Source organism: Odocoileus virginianus, chromosome 1, assembly GCF_023699985.2.
Source record: "Odocoileus virginianus isolate 20LAN1187 ecotype Illinois chromosome 1, Ovbor_1.2, whole genome shotgun sequence".
Lineage (NCBI taxonomy): Eukaryota > Metazoa > Chordata > Mammalia > Artiodactyla > Cervidae > Odocoileus > Odocoileus virginianus.
Window position 1 is genome coordinate 68,230,170 of NC_069674.1, and position 20,638 is coordinate 68,250,807.

At 46.4% G+C, this 20,638-nt stretch overlaps 1 protein-coding gene across 1 annotated transcript in view; it reads right to left on the minus strand.

The window, feature by feature from the left end:
• Positions 1 to 20,638, minus strand: part of CDHR3 (cadherin related family member 3) — a 68,170-nt gene that overhangs the window by 25,855 nt on the left and 21,677 nt on the right. Inside the window, exons 3-6 of the mRNA XM_020888567.2 lie at positions 19,246 to 19,411; positions 15,805 to 15,902; positions 6,078 to 6,172; positions 5,234 to 5,338 (exon numbers count right to left, since the gene is read on the minus strand). Coding sequence (XP_020744226.2) covers positions 5,234 to 5,338; positions 6,078 to 6,172; positions 15,805 to 15,902; positions 19,246 to 19,411 — 464 coding nt within the window. The remainder of the gene's footprint in view (positions 1 to 5,233; positions 5,339 to 6,077; positions 6,173 to 15,804; positions 15,903 to 19,245; positions 19,412 to 20,638) is intronic.

The window sequence follows — 20,638 nt, forward strand, 5'->3', positions numbered from 1 at the left end:
ATTTTCAGGGGCACAGGAGGGTGGAGTCTGGGAGGTGGGTATTTTGGTTCAAGCTAAATATAGCGCTGAGCTGTTGGAATTGCATCAACGTTGTTTGGGAGGGAGAACTCAGCAGCTGAAAAGAGGGGTGACTGCCTTTTGTGTTTCCAAAGATCATGTCCCTGTGGATGCAAAGAAGTCATCACGCTGTGACGGCAACAATTTATATCGGCTTTGGTCCCTGCCTCCACGCAGGCCTGATGCCATTTCAGATCAGTCTCAGCATTCACGTCTTTTAAAATAAGGATCGTTGGCCTGTCCAGCTGTCTTCTCTTCTCCCAATATGTGTGCAGAAGTCCTCTAAATTCTTTTGAAAATCCCTCTGGACACAATATGAAGAGCTATGGTTTCCTGACACCCATCCCATAGCTGCTGCTAGAGGTTCACAATAAATTGTGAACATTCTCTGTTCTAGTGCCTCTGCTCACTTTTTAGTTCTTTTTATTTGTTTTTTTTAACGCTGAGGAGGCAGAATTCATGCGCAGAACATGTATGCTTGTCCAAGTTGTGTTAACCATGAGGTCAGTTCTCTGAAGGGAGGAATGAGCCCCTCGCCAGAAGCCAAGGTCAGCACACTGCCCTCCAAGGATGACTTCTTACAAGGTAACCTCAAATTACCAACTTACCTAACCTTTCTCAGACTTCCATTGCCTTGCAACAAGACAGATAGGTTTGAAGTTTTAACTGCACGACTTGGTAATTGAGTAATTTTGCATGTGCCAAGGGAGGCTTATTGTTTAAAATAACTCTGCAGAAAGTCCTTTTGTGGAGGGAAAATCACTTCTGTGGGGCAAACAGTCATCTCTAATTTCCCGGTCTCCTAAATTTGGGTTTTCCCACGTGGGAGCTTCTTTAAGAGGGGAATACTATAGCCTGTATCTAAAGGATTGAATTCATTTCATGAGCTCAGAATGCCTCTGTGGTTTCGTGCCATCATCTGCAGGGCCAGAGGGAGGAGAAAAGGGAAGGGACTTCTGGGGGAGTCAGAGGCAGGCCCTCCCCGGCCAGGCTTCTCCCCGAATCCTGGGCCTGCCCTCACTTGTGGGGTGACCCCCTGAAGGCTCACTCTACTGTTGGGGGACGGTAATCTTGTTCAAGCCAAGAGGCCACCCCAGGGCTCTGGACCTCTCACCACTGGTGGTCCCACAGAAGCTACCATTCATCCATTTATTGGCTGGACACAGCTCTTTCTCCGGGAAACTGTGCCACCCACTGGGGTCCAGAGATGGACAAAGTTGGTGTGGCCGTGGAAGCAGGGGTGGCAGGAACCAACAGCAGAGACAGAGGGGAGAAGGATTTGGCTCTGGCTTCATCAGGCTGCACTAAGTCCTTATTCTACTGTGTGAGAGCCCCTGTTTCTAACATGTTGGATTTTTTTTGGGGGGGATGCTACATTGAGGGGGTTCTGTTAACTTCCAACAAAGAGGTTGCTAAGACAACCATGCTACCTTCACAGCCTCACCCTTGCTACCCCAAATGTGGTCCCTTCCTTTCTAACCAGCTTCCTGAGGATGCAGCGTCTGTAAACAGACCTCCAGCCTCTCCAGACCACTGAATTAGGATCTACATTTTCAAAGATGCCCAGAGAATGTGTATGCACTTTAAAGTTTGAGAAAGACTACCTGTGTAAGGAATTGGGCTTCCCAGGTGGTGCTAGGGGTAAAGAACCTGCCTGCCAGTGCAAGAGACAGAAGGGTCATGGGTTCAATCCCTGGGTCAGGAAGATCCCCTGGAGGAGGGCATGGAAACCCACTCCAGCATTCTTGCTGGAGAATCCCATGGAAAGAGGAGCCTGGCAGGCTACAGTCCATAGGGTTGCAAAGAGTTGGACACAACTGAAGCGACTTAGAACGGACGCATTGTAAGGGATCACTAGAGGTAAAAGCTACAGGTTCCCAGCCTCTCATAGAACAGACAGAGGACACCTTGGGAGGGAAATCCCCTTCCTCCCAACCTCCTTTTTTTTTTTTTTTTTTCTAAGACAGTGGTTCTCAGCTGCAGGTGATTCTGTTGTTTGTCACACCTAGAGGAGCAGGCTGCTATTGGCATGTGGTGAGTAGAGACTAGGGATGCTGCTAAACAACCTGTGATGCCCAGGACAGCCCCACCACAGAAAGTATCCTTCTTGACATATCAGGAGTGCAGCTGTTTAAGACCCTGTTCTGTGGGCTTATCTAGGCCATGCTTGGTGCTCCAGGAACTCAGGTCCCATGAGGAGGACTGATCAGGCTGTTGGTGAAGATACGATTACCCAGATATTACATCCTTTCCTTGGCTGACTTGATATTGAACCTGGCAGAAGATAAAATCTGTGGTTTATTTGGCTTGAGGATCCAAGGCCCAAGTGTGTATAAAATATCACTTAACTTAGAAGTGTCACCCTGAGACCACAGTAGAGATCTGTTCAAATGTGCTAAAACCAGGACCCTGGCAGTTCCCCAACAGGGGAAGCTCTGATATTACCACTCCCCATACTCTTCTCTCCATGATGCTGGCTCACCAGAGCCTGGGCCCATGGCCACACTCAGGGGAAAGGCTGTGAATCCGGGATGACCTGAGATGGTGTCTGTTAAGCCTCTGAAGTGTGTCTACACTATCTGGCACCAGGTTGAAAAGGACTGTGCAAAAGGGGTGGGCAAAAAAGAGAAAGACCACCCTGCCTGACTCAAAAACAAGGATCTCTGCAAAAAATATAGAGCACTCTGCCTGCGATGTAGACGGTGAATGTAAGTCAGGTACTCTTATACTCAGCTGCCCAGCTTTCATAATGGCAGCATCCTGGAGTGCATGTCGCGAGTCTAGGAAACACTGAGACATTTATCACCATCCAGGAATACAATGGTGAGACATTTTTAACAACAGAAGTAGTACTTGCATTGATTGTGTTCATTGCAGAACCTTAACAAATAGTCAAGAGAGGAGAGTTGCTTCCACATTTTGCATTTCTACTTCATACTCAACCTCAGTCTACTCAAGTCCATTTGAGGAGTTAATTGTGTTAATACTGAACTAAATAACTTATGTTTAGTCCCGAGTTTCCAGTAGTCGTGAATGGATATGAGAGTTGGACCATAAAGAAGGCTCAGCACCAAAGAATTGATGCCTTTGAACTGTGGTGCTGAAGAAGACTCTTGAAAGTCCCTGGGACAGCAAGGAGATCAAACTAGTCAATCCTAAAGGAACTCAACCCTGAACATTCATTGGAAGGACTGCTGCTGAAGCTGAAGCTCCAACACTTTGACCACCTAAGGTGAAGAGCTGACTCATTGGAAAAGACCCTGATGCTGGGAAAGATTGAGGGTAGGAGGAGAAGGGGGCTGCAAAGGATGAGATGATTTGATGGCATCATCAACTGAATGGACATGAGTTTGAGCAAACTCAGGGTGACAGTGAAGGACAGGGAAGCCTGGTGTGCTACAGTCCATGGAGTCGCAAAGAGTCAGACATGACTGAGCAACTGAACAACAACAAATGTTTAGTCCTAGCACTGATTTGGGAGAAAAGAAGTATCATGGTTCAAGGGAACCAGGAAACCAGGAAACCCTCAAAGTCAGTATCTAGTTTGAAACTGAGCAAACCTGTTGAAGGAGCAGATGGCTGAGGGACTAGGTTGGCTCTAACTGAGCAGCCACCCTCCCCCCAGTCCTTCTAGATCACAAGCTCTTGCAGACCCATCCGTACCAACATCCAGGGGAATACGAAGTCGACTATTTTTTCAAAAAAATGTTTAGACAGTCACATAGTTCATGTTTCCTGTCTGGGATGGAGCCTAACAGGTTCATCTCTCAAACTGAAAGTGAGAACTAGAGTGCCAGAGCCATCTCTGGGGGCCTCAACAAATAGCCAAGGTCATGTTCTCTTTCTGCAGAGGTTAACTGCTTTATTTTGAAAGATACAGTTTAAATCAGATGGCCTACAAGTTCTGCCCCATGGGTGAACTTGATAGTCTGCTTTCCTACCTCACAGACTGGGGAGGGAACCACAGAACGTGTCAGCTCCAGCCTCACCACCATCACCTTCCTCTGGGGATCACTGATGAATCCGCCTTGCCATGTTGGCCAACACTTGAGTCCGAATCCAGGCTGGGATGTCACAACTATTTATAAGCTGCCCATACTGCGCTCCTACAGGAGCCTGTCAGCAGGAATGTACTGAGTCATCCTTCTGAGCTTAACCTGGCAACAGGCATGGATTGGAAGTATTTCATGGGAGTATCTCTGCTGCTGTTCCCTTCACATTGACACCCAGCATCTGGGCTATAGACTGTGATAATATCCAGAAATTTCCCAACTGTGGTGTGTTTTGCCAAAAGGCACTCAATTAGCCTGTGAGTGGCTTTAATACCTCAATCTCAGAATACTTTGCAAGCATTCTACATAGTTCTGGGGCCCAGTGGCTTTTTGTTGGTGGGATCTCCTGAGCTGAATTTATTCCATGAATACAGTGAACTGAGGCAGGGCATTTTGCCAGTTTCCTTATGGTGGTTTTTGAGCCTGGCTCAGAAACTGGGGCAGGCAGAATTTCATAACCAGTAAGTCAGGCTGTTTGCAGAGTCATATGCTAGCTCAGAATCCCACCTCCCTCTCCTAAATCCTCCTATGGGTGACAGGCTCTGGTCTCCCTTTTGTGCCTACACTACTGCCGGGCACACTCCCACAGGGTGTCTCCACCAGATTCATTCCTCATGTCAACTGGATGGAGGAGCTGCCAGACACAGGTCCTGGACCCATCACAGCAGGAAGAAACTCAGAGCACCCAGCAGCGAGCAGATCCCTTAGGCATCATCAAAACAGCCCTTCCCTCAGTCAGAGACAATGATATGCCAAGAGGAGGGAAAGTGTCTGGACTGATGACATTCTCTAGGATTGTGCTCTTACTAACGGTAAGAGCTTTATCCTATGAGTACCTCATATTTACCTTCTACATGTGCCCATTAGCAGGCCTTGCACAAGGCCAAGGTGTGTGGCCCCCACCTCCTCCCCAACATACCCAGAATCCCATGATGCACGTGTCTGTGGAGGCAGGGGGAGCTGAGATGGAAGGCGGAAGTCCAGAGGCCCAGGTAAAGGACCCTGATGGCCGGGAGCCTCTTACCTCTCCTCCCAGCAGAGCGAGGGGCAGCCCTCCCCCTGGGATGGAATGAGTCTGAAGAGACTCGTCCACTTGAGACCCCTCCCCATGCCCCGAGGCCTACCTGGTGAAGCGTGGGATCTCATCATTGATGTTCACGATATTCACATGCAGCTCCGTGGATGCTCTGAGTCCTTGACTATCTCTCACTTCCACGATGAGATGATAACTGTCAGGAAATAGCCCAAGTCAGGGAGGGAGTCAAGCTTTGCTGACACCTCCACAAATGAGGTGGAGGGAGTGGGGAAAGTGTCTTCCCCCTTTCTGGCCACCCCTTCTCCATATGCCCCTGCAGAGTTAGATCTTCTTTCCTCATCTCTAAGACCCTCCCATTTCTCATACTTTAGTTATTATCCATGGCCGCCGGTCGCCATGTTGCATACTCTGTCCTCATCCTTCCCCACGACATCCCATCAAAGTGCCTAGTACACCTACATAAGGAAACCAAGGCTGCTGCAGGATTAAGTAACTAGCCCTGCTTTTCACACCTGGTGCAGAGCCTAGAGTCAAACATGGTTGACCCCAAGACCTCTGTGTTTTTATCCTTGAACCCTAGTCTCTCCTCACCTCCTTCCTCAGAGGCTGCTTGCCTCCATCATTTTGCTCTAATGTCTGTGGACAGCTCCAGTGGCTGTCTCCCTGGAGCCAGAAGGGCATCCAGGGCAATCCTCCAGATGCCCAGGGGCCCTCTCCCATACCTTCATCCCTGTGGTCCAGAGAGGAGGGTTTTGGACAGGGAAGGAGGCCTTCTGGATAATGGCCTTGATCCCAATCCCTCTTTGGAGCTCACTACCCTCTGAACCTGGCAGAAAGGCCACAAAACACTCAGGGCCCCCCTGGCTGCACCAGGCCTGCTCTTGGGCCCTCAGATAAAAGGTACTTCAAGTAAGGTCATTGGCAAAGGCTACCTGCTGTGTCCTGCTTCAAAGTCAAATTCTGTTGTGGAGAAGAGGGTCCCATTAGCAGACATTCTGAAACTCTTTGAAGGGGAAATCAGGAGATACTAAAAAAACAAGGGAAAAAGTATAACTAAGCACACCTATGCAGCTTTCCCCAGGAAGTGAGGTTGTTCACTTCTTATTTTATATTCATGGCCCGTGGAACCCTTTTGATGCAACAGGATGAAGGTCCAAATGGGCAGTTCTCTGGCTTAATGGTTCTTGATTCAAGAAAACTCTGGATCAGTTGGTCTGAGCCTTTGACCCTGATCAGCAGTGCCCTGAGAAGCTGGTTACTGGATCCTACTTCAGTTATAGAAAATGCACATAAACAGCCCCCTGCTTCTGAGTCCAGCATCCTTATCCTCACCACCATATTCTCACTTCTAGCTTTGATTCAATGTCTTGGCTTTAACCAACACTATTTCAACACAGCTCCCATGTATTAGGAAATAGGACAATCCTAAAGGAAATCAAATCTAATATTCATTGGAAGGACTGATAATGAAGCTCCAATACTTCGGCTACCTGATGTGAAGAGCTGATTCATTGGAAAAGACCTTGATGCTGGGAAAGATTTCAGGCAAAAGGAGAAGAGGGGACGGCAGAGAATGAGATGGTTAGATAGCATCACCTAGTCAATGGACATGAATTTGAGCAGACTCTGGGAGATAGTGGAGGACAGGGAGGTCTGGCATTCTGCAATCCATGGGATTACAAAGAGTCAAACATGACTTAGCAACTGAGCAACAATAACAAAGCAAATATGATTCAGTCTCTTCCCTTAAAAGAACTTGGGACATGATGTGGTATGAAAATGTTCACAAGCATTGTTCATTGAAATGATGGCAGGGAAAAGGGAAGAAACAAGTGGGAGAGAAAATAACCTTAGCAGGTACTGGTGTCCAAGTTGGAAGCTAGCTTGGACTTTTTAACATTCGATTGCAGGGCTGTGGCAACTGGTCAAGTCTTTGTACAAGTTAGGGAGTTGAGAGCCTGTCCTTCTTGGTTCCTAGTGCTCAGCTCAACTCTCTTGAGGGCCCCCCTGCCCAGCACCACTTGCTCTGATAGGGACACAGGCTTATTTGTTCATCCTACTAAGGGCCAGCCCGTAGGAGGCCCACCCCGTCCATCCATGGGTGCTCATCAGGATCATGGAGTCCCTTCCTTGCTCCCATGATGGAATCAAGAAGCAGGAGAAGGCCCTGGATCAGAAGAGCTGAGTCCAAATTCTGGATCTCACCTCAGGACCTGGAACAATTCCATTCCTTGCCTGTAATTTAGGGATGAGACCACCAACGCATATTATGGTGAGGATTAAATCAAAAACACACTGTATAATGAAGAGGGCTGCAGCAACATGTGAGGCTTGCATATTTATAGCCATTTATTCCAAAGGGCTTTAAGAGTAGAAGGTGTCATTATTTGCGACTAGGATGAGAGATGATCCCTGATCAGATCAGAAGTGGAGGTTTTGCGACCAGAGTTCCAGCCCCTGAAGTCTAGAATCAAAGGAAACGCTAGCCAAGCTTTCCAACCCAGTGATTTGCTGTGTTGTGATCACAGCTGAGCTCCCCGTAGAGAAGACAGAATGCACAGAAAAGAGATGAAAGCTTTCCTTTGGGGCCAATATAAGATTTTAAAATCATTTTTTAAGTGCTTACTTTCCATTTATTATTTAATAACATTTTCTAGCTGTAATGAACATATTTTTAACACAAAAATTGGGAAATACAGAAAAGTTTAAAAAAGAAAATATTAATCACCTATAAAATCTCATCATTTTCATAAATAGCCTTCTGTTCTTTTCTATGTAAACATACACTCTCCAAAACAAATTGAGATGATGTTCTAACCAAAATCATAATATTTTATTCTTTTTATTTAGAACTTGAGCATTTGCCCATATTCTTATCTTATTTTACAGCCTGGTTGGTTAATGATGATACAACATTCTACTGTAACGGCTTGTTTTATGGTCTTCCTTGCTGGTTACTTAAGTACTTCCAACCCATTGTTAAAAGGAAATATTCGGGCAATGCCAAGGACTGCCCTTCTCCCAGCTCCCACCACACTCCCTCTCCAAATTGTATGAACATCTTGGCAGCACTCAAAGATGTGATGCTTATCCCAAGCGCCCCACTGATTGACTGGCGGGGCCTGCAGCTGGCAACACGTGGAGCAGTTCTGGCTCTGTGAGCAGAGCCTTTCCTGTGGCGGATCCTCACATATCCACATATCAGAGGTCCAAGTTGAAGGTGCTGGAATGGTAGGGTTCAGAGCCTGGCAGGGCATTTAGTATATGCACCTGAATCAGTTGGCCTTTTCACATGTGTTTTAAAATGCTCTAGGAGATAGGTCCCCAGATCTGGTTGTTTTCCAGACAGTTTAAGTCTTGGGATATGGAGATGACAGATAGCCCTGCTCTGCTGAAGATTATGGTCAACCAAAGGAACATACAAAGAAGATTTGGGCCAGGTGCTCTAGGAGAGACGAATGTAGGATATGATGGGACACAGAGAGAAGATGCTTAGATCCGTCTGGAGTGTGAGTCACAGGTCGGAGCCGTTGAGTCATGAAGTGGCTCTGGATCCAGACTGGAGCCAGACTGCTGAATCTGAATCTTGGTTCTACCATTTTCCAGCTGTGAGAGCTGGTGCAACAAAGAGGAATACTAAGGCATGCCCCATGGAGTGATCACGTAAAGTTCTAGAACAGTGCCCAGCCGTGATAAGCCCTCCATGTATGCGAACTACTACTGTCCAGTTAGAATATGGGATCCATGAGGGAAAGAGCTTCATTTTATTCACTGCTCTATCCCTGTGCCTAACACCTAGTAGATGCTCAATAAATACTGGTTAAATATTGGGACTTTATTCTAGCCTTTTCCCATCTGAGGCCAGCATTCCCACCTTAAAGAATCTGACAAAACAAAAGGACAACAACCACAAAAATCTTGCCAGCCTTTATATAAAAAAATTCTGTTTCGATTTGGTAATGCTAGACTGGGGTATGAGATCTCCAGTTATGCCTCCTGTCTCAACAAGGAAGAAAAAAATCAACAGCAACAGACAGAAAAGGTAGAGAGCTGGAGAATTAGAACATGGGGAATTTCTTTTAAATTTTTATTAAGAGGCTGATTTCCTGGAATCCTGATTTTTTTTTTCTTATAGAGCAGGCTAATTTCCTTTATCCCTGAACTTACGAGCTTGTGTTAATGGGAATAGCAGTTTTGTACTTAGAAAGGAGATGATATCCGTAGACTAAAAATATTGTGTCATGTGGCCATTTGCCAGCGACTCAGCAAAGCTTTCTGTAAAACCTGGCATTCTCTCCCCTTTTTAAAGGCTTGTTTAATCAAAGCTGCTCCCTTGATATTCATTCTTGGAAAACAGAAATTAAATAGAATGAAAAGCAGCGGCAGCCCCTCTCTGCTCCAGCACTGGCTAAGAAAAGTCCCGAGTAATCAGATCAATCCGGTGAACAAACGCTTGTCAGACAAGCTCTCTAGCCTCCCCGCAGGGAATATTCCTTTACTGCCACCCCAGGTTTCTCTATTTGCAGCCCCTTGGCAGCAGCATTTTGTTCATGGACACAGAGCTTCAGGGTGGAGGATGTTGAGCGGGTTTCCTGCCCCATTCATCCTTTATTGTGCCACCAGTTCGAGGAGGAAGGAGGATGTGACAGAGCTGGCCCAGTTTCCTGAAATGTCAGGCTCCCCTGGGAGGATGCGCCACCTCCGGGCTGGCTCCCCCGCTGCAGTTGACGTCATGGGTGAATAATGATTCAACCTGTGCTGGTTTGCAGCCCTTGGTAGCTTCCAGGCCTGCGGTGGAATCAAGCAACAAGAATTCAGCCTCCCAGCTCATAGGAACCCAGCAGGCAGTTTCCAGGGGCCAGGTTTCCAGAGGGAAAGCAGGACCCTTATTCCTTCCAAGTCCAAAGAGCGCCAGTAACTTCATCAGCCACTGAGAGCATGCCTCCAAGCCCACCCAGAGAGTCCAGACACAGCAGCATCTTCCTACTGGGCCTGGGCAAGTTGTAAATATGACATCACAGTCCAGTTATTTTTCAGTGTAAGCTGAATATTTTATAAAAGCCCCATTCCTCTCTTTTCACCCTTCCTCCCCAAACCAGCTCAGAGGTGGGAGGTGGGGGATGCGAGTGGGAGGGAAGGGTACCTAGGAGAAAAGAACAACTATCATAAAAAAAAAAAAAAAACCCAGTTCAAGCCCTTAACTCAGCTGGACTTGGCTTGTGTATGTATTATCATGCGGGTGAGCTAGGTGGGTTGTAGACAAGTATTTGTTTTTAAGGTGAGCCACATGTATAAATGCAAAATGCTATAGATATATCATCCTTTACTGAGAAACCTGCAAACCTTCCTTTCTTCTGTCAGTCTTTTCCCCTAATCAGCCCTGGGTCCTGTTCTTTGATTCAGGCTTCACTAATCATAAGGACAACAATCCCCTTCTCTTCAAGGAAGTATCTCTCCTGATGTATGAATAGTCATCAGTGATGGTGTATTTGGAGTAGGAATTATCCAATAGCACTGCTTTTTCCTTTCTTGAGCAGTCTCACAAGAACCTGGGGTGTAAAGCATTTTGCAAAGACTTCTGGTGGTGACTTCTGAGTTAGGCAAATGCCTGGGGGCGGGGGGGTGGGTGGGCAGTGAATGGGATGTATGTGTGTGTGCACCTGTTGGGGTGGACGTCCCTGGGGAAACAGGAAGGGCAGTATCACTCAGGAAAGAAAGGGGCAGGACACCAAGGACAATTTGCCAGAATGGGGTAGGGGATGAGCGGGATCCCTTCGATCTCACTGGCATTACCTGGCCCCGGCAAGGGCCTCCGTTCCTTCCCTCATCAGGAAATAGAATGCTGCTCAAGGCATCTTATAAGTCCCATCCAGTGGGACCGGCAGGCATCTGACAAAAGTTGCTACCACTTTTCAGAGCCGTGAGCGAGATGGAAGCGGAGAGAGAACTGCCTCCCCTGTTGCCTCTCCCGGTAGCCCAGCTGGTAGCGAAGTTATGGCTCTTTTGAATTCATCCTTTGTCTGCCCTGGTGAAGACAAAGCACATTTCACTTTATGCAGAAGTCCTTCCCTAATGGAAAGGCCAAGAGAAAGCCCCTTAATGGAGGAATTGCTGCACTAGATCACTTTGCCTCCAGCTGTGAAACTGATTAACGTTCTTTGAGTCTCTGAGGAGGCTTTGCTGCAGTCACGGTGGCCATTTCCAAGCAGCGGGGGCGGGACTGTGGGAGCTGGGTGGGAGGGAGTGGGGCCCATAGAGCCTCCTTCAGGAGGTGGAGAAAGGGCAGGAAGAAATGCCAGTGAATATAATTGTCCGCATAGGGACTATTCTGCATGTCTTTGTGTCCTAATGCTTGCCTCTGAGCCTGCTCCACTTGCACCCATCACAACACAGAAGGTGCATGGGCAGGGGAGCAAGTACTGGGTCTCAGCCACACCATCCAGCACAGAAGCCACCAACCATGGGCACCTGTAATCACACAGCATTTCCACTGTGGCTGCTCCAAGAAAATGAGCTGTAAGTGTAAAATACACAAGTCTGAAGACATACTATGAAAGAAGCGTGTGAAATATGAATCATTTTTATGTTGGTTATATGTTGAAAGGATAATAGTTTGGATATATTGAGGTCAACTACACTAAAATGAATTTCGCTTGTATTATTTCACATTTTTCCTTGGGCTACTAGAACATTTAAACACATAGCACTCATTTCTGGCTCACAGTCCAGCTCTATTGGGTGGTGCAGGTCCAAACAATGTGCAACCATATACTTTAAAACTTTCTTTAAAACAGAGGGAGCAAGAACCACCATATGACACAGCAACCCCACTACTAGGCCTATACCCAGAGAAAACCATGATTCAAAAAGACACATGCCCCTCCATGTTCACTCAGCACTCCATGTTCACTCACGCACTCCATGTTCACTCAGCACTATTTCCAATAGCCAGGACATGGAAGCAACCTAAACATCCATCAGCAAAGAATAACACAAAGGATAAAGAAGATGTGGTACAGTGGACTAGTACTTAGCCATAAAAAGGAACGAAATCGGGTTATTTGTAGAGATATGGATGTACCTATAGAGCGTTACAGGGCTTCCCTGGTGGCTCAGAGGGTAAAGCATCCACCTACAATGTGGGAGGCCCAGGTTCAATCCCTGGATCAGGAAGATCCCCTGGAGAAGGAAATGGCAACCCACTCCAGTACTCTTGCCTGGAAAAATCCCATGGATGGAGAAGCCTGGTAGGCTACAGTCCATGGGGTCACAAAGTCAGACGTGACTGAGCAACTTCACTTCACTATAGAGTATTATGCAGACTGAAGTCAGAAAGAGAAAAACAAATATATATTAATGCATATATGTGGAATTTAGAAAAATGGTATGTGTGTGCATGCTCAGTAGTGTCTAGTTCTTTGCGACCTTATGGATTGTAGCCCTCCAGGCTCCTCTGTCCATGAGATTATCCAGGCAAGAATACTGGAGTGGGTTGCCATTTCCTCCTCCAGGGGATCGTCCCAACCCAGGGATCAAACCCACATCTTTTGCATCTCCTGCACTGGCAGGTGGATTCTTTACCACTGAGCCACCTGGGAAGCCTGATTTGCAGAGCAGAAATAGAGATACAGATGTAGAGAGTAAATGAGTGGATGCCAAGGGGGAGAGGAGTAGAACCTTTAAAAATTGTGATTCACTATATTGGACACCTGTAACATATACTATTGTACATCAACTATATTTCAATTAAAAAAAAAAAAAGCATCGGTTCTTAACCCTGGGTTTGCAAGAGCTCACTCAGGGTGGAGGATCAGGGTTAGAAAACCTGATGCCTGGGGCCACACCCAAGATCAGTCACATCAGACTCCTCAGGGGTGGGACCTAGATCTCTGTGCTTTTGAAATTTCCTCTGGTGGTTTCAATTTACTGCCAAGGTTGAGAAGCACAGGTTTGGTCAATAGGAAATTAACCCATCTCCTTTCTCCTTGTAGGAAGCAAACTATGTCATTTAGTACCCTCAAGCGGCCAGAATAAAATGTCTGTGTACAAAGGTCACGGCATATTACTTCCTAGACTGTTATTACCTTTTGCTAGTCCAAGAAAGTTTCCTTTTAGATTGTGTTCACTGCTCCTGCGAGCTGGCTGTGACTTTCCATGCAGCTGTTAGTCCCAGCACAGGTGATAAATACTTCATTAACAATTTCTGCTGCAGTGCCCCATCCCAAACAATCCTAAACTCACTGTAGAAGCCACAGTTGCAGCCACCTGGTTCCAAGCCCCTGCAACTGCTCTCTGAAATCTTTGGATGGCATTACATGTTCTTTTAAGGGAGCAATACTCGTTGTATTGGGCTTCCACAGTGGCTCAGTGGTAAAAAGGAAAAATCTGCCTATAATATAGGAGATGTGGGTTTGATCCCTGGGTTGGGAAGATTCCCTGAAGGAGGCCGTGGCAACCTACTCCAGTATTCTTGCCTCAAGAATCCCATGACAGAGGAGCCTGGAGGTCTACAGTTCATAGGGACACAGAGAGTCGGGGACGACCAAAGTGCCTTAGCATACATGCACCTGTTGTATTTGCTCCCAACCTTGGCTACCTTCCTCCTTATAAAAGGGTAATGACCTGACTTAGGACATACATTTGAGGGGGCCATGACCTTTTTCCTCTGCCTAATTTTGGGAAGATATATTTAAAAAATGGAGATTTAAAAATAAATCTTTTTTTTCACAGCTGAGATTCCTTCCACTCTGCCCCCCACTGCCTCTTGTACAAACTTTATAGTAATAATTTTATTGAATTATCATTATTGCTTGTGTGCATGAATGTCTCCCAGCTAGACTATAAACCTCTTGAGCTACAAAGATGTATCTTATCCATCTTTGTCTGCAGAGCAGCTAATAGGAAGCCTGGCACATAGTGGATTCTTGCTAAATATTGAGATGAACCAAATGTAAAAGTGAAGTACTATGCTTTGGGTTGCTGATGTAATCTCTATCCAAAAATCCCCTTTTCCCCTGTCACTACCAAGCAACAGTTGCATAGGACATGGTTCTGGCCAGTGAGAAGTACACAGAAGATCTCTGGGTAGGGTTTTCAGGAGAGTCTTGGTTTTTCCACCAAAAAGGGGACAAATTAAGTTGGCCTGCCCTGTTTACCCTATATCCCTTCCTGCTTTCTTTTTTCTTTTTCTTCCTGCCTGGAACTCAGAGGTAAAGCCTGGAGGTACAGCAACCATACTGTAATAAGGAGGTGAACAAAAAGAGAACAAAACCAGCATGCACTGGATAGAACAGCAGAAAAATAGGAAGAACCTAGATTTCTAAGGGTGGCAGCTGTGCCAGCCCTGGACTGCTTGCATGCCTGCCTCTGGTCTTCTTTTATAAAAGAAAACTAATCCTATAGTCACCCCTGTGGTTAAATTTTCTGTTACTTTCAGACACATTTGTAACTTATATAACAAGTGTGTTATTAACAAGTATGCATTAAAGCACCTAGTATTGCTCTTAACACATAGTAGGAACCCATTAAGAATTTGAATATGAATCACTTATTCATGCAAATAGAATCTAGGATGAATGATTGGGTTGGTTGGTTGTTTTTTTTGACAAAAGGATTGTCTTCTAATGATAACAAACTAATAACCTTAAAACAGCTTTGTTGCAAACCCTGTAGAACCATATTCTATTGGACCCGGAGTTCATTGCCAAAGGTCTCTTCTTCCTGTTAGAGAAAGTAGTCTTGCTGAAGCTGTAAATCATGTAGCGAATGCAGAACAGCCTCCTTGTATTGCCAGTTCCCCAGGTGTCATATTTCAAGTATTCGCTTCTCTGTAAGGCAGGTTTTCGAAGGTGAGTCAGGTGGCATTAGCGTTGGTTCTGTCCTCTCCAGCCTGGGCTGCCTGGCTGCCGTGGGTACACAAGACCCTGCTGGTGGGCAGAACCGGGAGCTGAGGCATCCCTGCTCAGGGATAAACTGAGAAGCCTCTTGGCCTGAGGGTGAGCGGTTAGAAGAGCCCCATTGGCAGACCCTTGAAGGACACTGATTAAAAGGTAGAGAGCAGCTGCCTCAGACTGGACCGCGAGGCAGCGAGGCAAGCGCATCAGGACTCAGTCTCCTGATTTCCTTTGTGGAAGTCCTCCTTTACTTTGGAATTCCTGGGAATCTCTTAGAATTTTCTTTTAAAACTGGCTCCAAGAAGTTTAGCTTCATCTCTTGAAAAGGAAGTGTTATTGCCTGCCTTTGAGGTACACATTTCATGTTTATTTTCAGCATAATATAGCTATTTTTTTTATTACCTTGGAATTTAAAAATGAGCAATTTCAATACACCAGGCTAAGTGACTTTCCGTGCATTATCTAATACTAATGATCTCCTTACTGTGGTACGTGTTATTCTATTATTCTTCCATTTTACAAATGGAGAAATTGAAGCTCAGAGAGGTTAAGAACTTGTCCAAGACGACACAGAACCATGGATCCAATGTGGGATGTCTGTCTCCAGAGACCGCTCACCCATTCCAGCCTCCCCGGTGCTCTGTGCCTGGAGGTGGACAGCACTTTCCTCCCATTGCCACTTCCCAGCCCGCCCCACTGAGACTCCAGGTTCCTGCGTCAAAGGCCATACAGAAAAGCTGCTTTTCCATTTAATAAGGAAACTTACACTGAGGGGTAGGTTTTGACTTGTGTCTTCTGGATCGAAGGCCTCCATCTGGTAAACGAATCCAGGCTTTGTTCCTTCCACTATGTAGAGATCTAGACCTGTACCAGTGTCCAAAGGGGAATAAGAAATATTTTATTAGGTAAAGCAAAGGAGGAATTCCAAAACCAGAACAGCCATTCACAGTCAAAGGGAGCCAAGAGTATTGGTGCTGTGGGAAAGAAAACAGCTGTAATAAAGGCTGTGAGTAAGACCACTGGCCAGTTTGTAGGGGTGGATCCATCTACAGGGATTAATAAAGAGCCAGGGTTGGCCAAGCTGGTGTCAAGTCTTTGCGTGTCTCCCAGGCTGAGGGGTGACGAGGGGGAAGGAAGTCATAAGGGTAGAAAAGTGGAAAGTACCCTAGGTGGGAAGTTCCAGTGTGAGGCTGCTCCCATTCCGGATCTTCTTTCGTGTGTCCTTTCCTCTTAAACTGAACCAAGGTCACCCCTCAAGTGCACTTAGCATCTCAGCAGAAAGTCGCTGAAACGAGAGGCCTCATAGTGGAACACAGAGAAGATGTGAAAGGGAGAGAGAGGGCTGTAGGGGCTCGGGAAAAGGGCCCAGAAACGGATGTCGTCTACTTCAGAGCTCTGGGCGGGCAGCAGGAGGGCAGGCAGGGTCACTGGGCACCGCCAGCCCCGCCTGCGGGCTGCCACGCTCTGCTCCCGTGTCTTCTTTCTGAGAACCTTTCTGAGACGTGACTAAGAATTTTAACATTAACTCACTCTTTTGGAGACACTGTGCCGAGGACTTACATATGTTTTCTCCTTTCATCTTCATACCAGCCTATAAAGTAGATGTTGTAATAATTATCTCCACTTTACAAACAGGGAAACATGCTTAGAGGAGTTGTGGGGTTGTCTCAGCCGATGAAGAATAGAATCACAATTCAGTAATAAAAAATGAATAAACTATGTGAATGTTAGTGAGCAATGTTATGGGGGGAAATCAGGGAAAGGAGTGTGGTGAGTTGTATTGCCATGTTAAATAGAGGGCTTCCGGAAGGTTCTTGACATTAGTGTCAAGATTCTTGACATTAGTGTCAAGATTCTTAAAGGAGGAGACATAGAGAAGAAGGGGAAGGAGCAGATGAAACAGTAGATGCAAAGATGCCAGTGTAGAGTGTGCCTGGGGTGTACATAGGTGGGTGAAGAGTTGTGTGGGAGAGGAGATGGGGATTGGTAGGGGCTCATCAGATCTTCTGGGGCCTTAAGGAGACTGACTCTCGATGTTGAGTAGGATCCCTCGGGCTGCAGGGCAGGGAAGCCAGTTAGGTGGGCACTGCCATGACCCAGGTGAGCCATGGTGGAGATGCTGGGGAGGGGCTGGGTTTTGCATAGACTTAGAACCTGGTAGGATTTCCTAATGGATTTGATGTTGGGTGTGAAAGAAAGAGGGGAATCAAGGATAACTGTGAGGTTTGGGCCCACAAAACTAGAAGGATGGAGTTGCCATTAACTGAAATATGGAAGATGAGAGAAGCAGATTTGGGCCGAGATGGTAGGAAGGGGGCTTCCCAGTTGGCTCAGATGGTAAAGAACCCGCCTGCCAAGCAGGAGACTCAGGTTCAGTCCCTGAGTTGGGAAGCTCCCCTGGGATAGAAATGGTTACCCACTCCAGTATTCTTGCCTAGACAATCCCATGGACAGAGACAGCCTGGTGGGCTACAGTCCATCAGGTCCCAAAGAGTGGAACACAACTTAGCTGCTAAATAAAAATAACAAATGATGGTGGGGCGGGAGATGGAATGGGAGTCGAGTGGTCTGGGGCCACATTTCAGTTTAGATTCCAGCACCAGTTCCAGTGTGTGTGTGAGTTTGTGTGTGTAGGGGGCTTCCCACACCACCAAGCAATTCTTTAAAACTGGCTGGGTGTCCCACAATCCAACTCATTCAGACACTGTCTACCCAGAGATAGTATCAGACTTCACGGGTGCAGGGCTCCATCCTACAAGACAGCCCCCCACCCCCTTCAGATGCCAATCAGAGGTCTAGGTGGGTCCCTCTGCTTCTGACCAACCAGGTCTAGATTGGAGGTTCCCACAGTCCCCTCCTCCAGTTGGAATAATTTGCTATAGGGGTGTGCTGTAGTGAACTCAAGGAAACATTTACTTACTAGATTGTTGGTTTATTATGAAAGGATATGTCAGAATCAGACAGATGAGAGAGGCACATAGGGCACAGTGTAGGAAAGGGGCAGAGAGTTTCCAAACCCTCTCCCCAGGTTCCACATATTCACCAAGCTCTCCGAACCCCTTCGGGCTTTTATGGAGGCTTCATTGCGTAGGCCACTGTGAAATCATTGGCCACTGCTGACTGAGCTCAGGTTAACTCCATCTCCTGCCTCTACCCCCTCTCCACTGTTCAACCCTCTAATCACATGGTTGTTTCTCCCGGTGGGAAGCCCCCATCCTTAGGTGGAGTCCAAAAGTTACCTGATTAATGTAACAAAAGACACCTTTATCACTCTCCTCTCTTAGGAAATTCCAAGAGTTTTAGGATTTCTGTGTCAGGAGGGAAAGAAGACCAAATATATATTTCTTACTATAAATCACAACATCACAGATACCAATTAGACATCCAAATGGAGCTGTCGGGTAAGGCAGTTTCTATTCAAGTCAAGGGTTCAAGGGAGAAGCTGGTGTGGCAGCTTCCTAATTATCTTGGAGCACAGCTCTTACATGTGTGTGATGTGATTGAGTTTCTAGCTTACTTTGTCCAGAGGAGAGTAGAATGCTAGGTTGAAGTTTAGCCATCTTACTTGATTTTATTATTAACATGCTATACTAAAGTAGATTCCTATGAAAAGACCTCAAGGTTGTTTGTATAAAATATAATGTTGATAGGTTAATAAAGATGACTGGAAAACAACCCCCCCAAAAAACAAATAAACAAAAATAATGATGGACTTGGGGGTTGTCAGTGCATACATGGTCTTTGAAGCCAAGAGTTTAGGGGAGATCACACAGGAGGTTACCTTATGCTCCAGTCCCCTATACTGCGTCTACTTTATAGCAGATGCCAGATACACAGTCCCCTGGAGGCATTGGCATCCATGGGGAGGGTGAACCATGCAAGTCAGCGGCCAGTACCCAGTGCTAAGCCTGAAACAGGCTCAGCCCAGATTCCTCCAGAATGATCCACTTGCGGTCCCTGAGCTCCAGCTCCCTCCCCAGGATCAGGAGAGGCCCACACCATGGATGGCTAGGGCTTTGTAAATTACTGGGTGTTATTATTGGGAGTCCTGGGCTGGAGGACGTTTCATTTATTCCCTGTTCATTAAGCAGCTGCCTTTTCCAGAGAAACATCTGTTTGTTTATTTACTTTTCTGTTTTTCTCCATCCCCCAGGGTCCAGCCTGATGCCGCTCTCTGGACTGCATTGCACACCCCAGTGTGTCTCACCTTTTGCCAAGTTGCCCTGAAACTCAGGCGGCTCATTCACATCTGTCACCTGGACAGTCAGGACCTGCAGGTCAGTGACAGCCATGTCATCCTTCACATAAATCTGCAAGTCAAATATGTGTGGTCCTGCTTCAAAATCTAATTGTTCCATCCCAGTTGTGACAACCTAAAAGCAAATGCAGAAGTCATAGTAACCATGTGTTAAGAAAAGATCTGTTTTGTGTGTATACATTTTGCAAACAGATATTAACTAGCAAGGAGGCAACCAACATCCTGAAAACCATCTTTCCTTCACTGTCAGGGGAATGGGTTGTTTTGCCTGAGTCCTTTCTACATAAACCCCATGACACTGCACTAAAAGGACTCCTGTGTGTGAAGCTGCTCTTCACAGGAAGACAGACATTCAGGAGACATCCTGGTTCCATCTGCTGGAGATGGAAAGCGTGAAAGCTTTAAAGCCTGTCACTGTTTGGCATAGGCTTCTAGGCAAGTCCCTTAGCTACCCTGTATACAGTTTGATTTTCTCGTCTTTAAGAGTAAGATGCCTCACTTCCCTGGGATAGCTGTGAAGTTGTCTCTTCACTCATTTCTCCCTTCTAATTTTCCAAGGCCATATCTAAGACTAAACAAGAGGAGAAGGATAAATCTGCAGAAATAGGAAATGATATTTATTTATATCAACAGCCTCTTTGGGTTTGGGGGTATATTGCCACACATTCTCCCACTGACAGAAACATGTGCTCTGCACAAGTGTTCTGGAGATGTGGGAGGGGCACCAAGAACCAGGGCCAGAGACATATCACTGGACTCTTGTCTGTGGCCAGCAGGAACCTCGGCGGTGCGTAGTGGGAGGGCCCTGCTGAGGTTACCTGGAGGCCAGGCTGTGACCCCGCACATCAACATACACATCCCTGCCACCAGCTTAGCTGTGGCGCTCCAAGAAAGCCCAGAGCCCTTTGCACATCAAGGACTAAATTTCATCAATGTCTTCATTATGTCTCAATTAATAACCTTTCGGTTATTAGTGCAATTGGGGCCAGGCAAGGAGGCCTTCAGTATTCTCTGTTGGGAAGAACACTTAGCTCCAATCCAGTTTCCATCGCTGGACTTCCGTGTGACCTTGGGAACATTACTTGACCTTTCCCCGATTCCGTTTCCACGTGACTATCATTAGGTAAATAAGTCTCACCCTAGTTAAACAGCTGGAGTATAATACAAGATATGAAAACAAAGAACTAGATCAGGGTACTATGGAGAGTCAGGGAGAAAACATTCATTGTGAGATGTGTTTCGTCAAGGAGGGCTTCATGGAGGAGGTGGTGGGCGTCGTGTTTGACTTTGCATAAATCTGGATTGATTATGAGAGGAGAGGATGGTCACAGATGTGAATGAA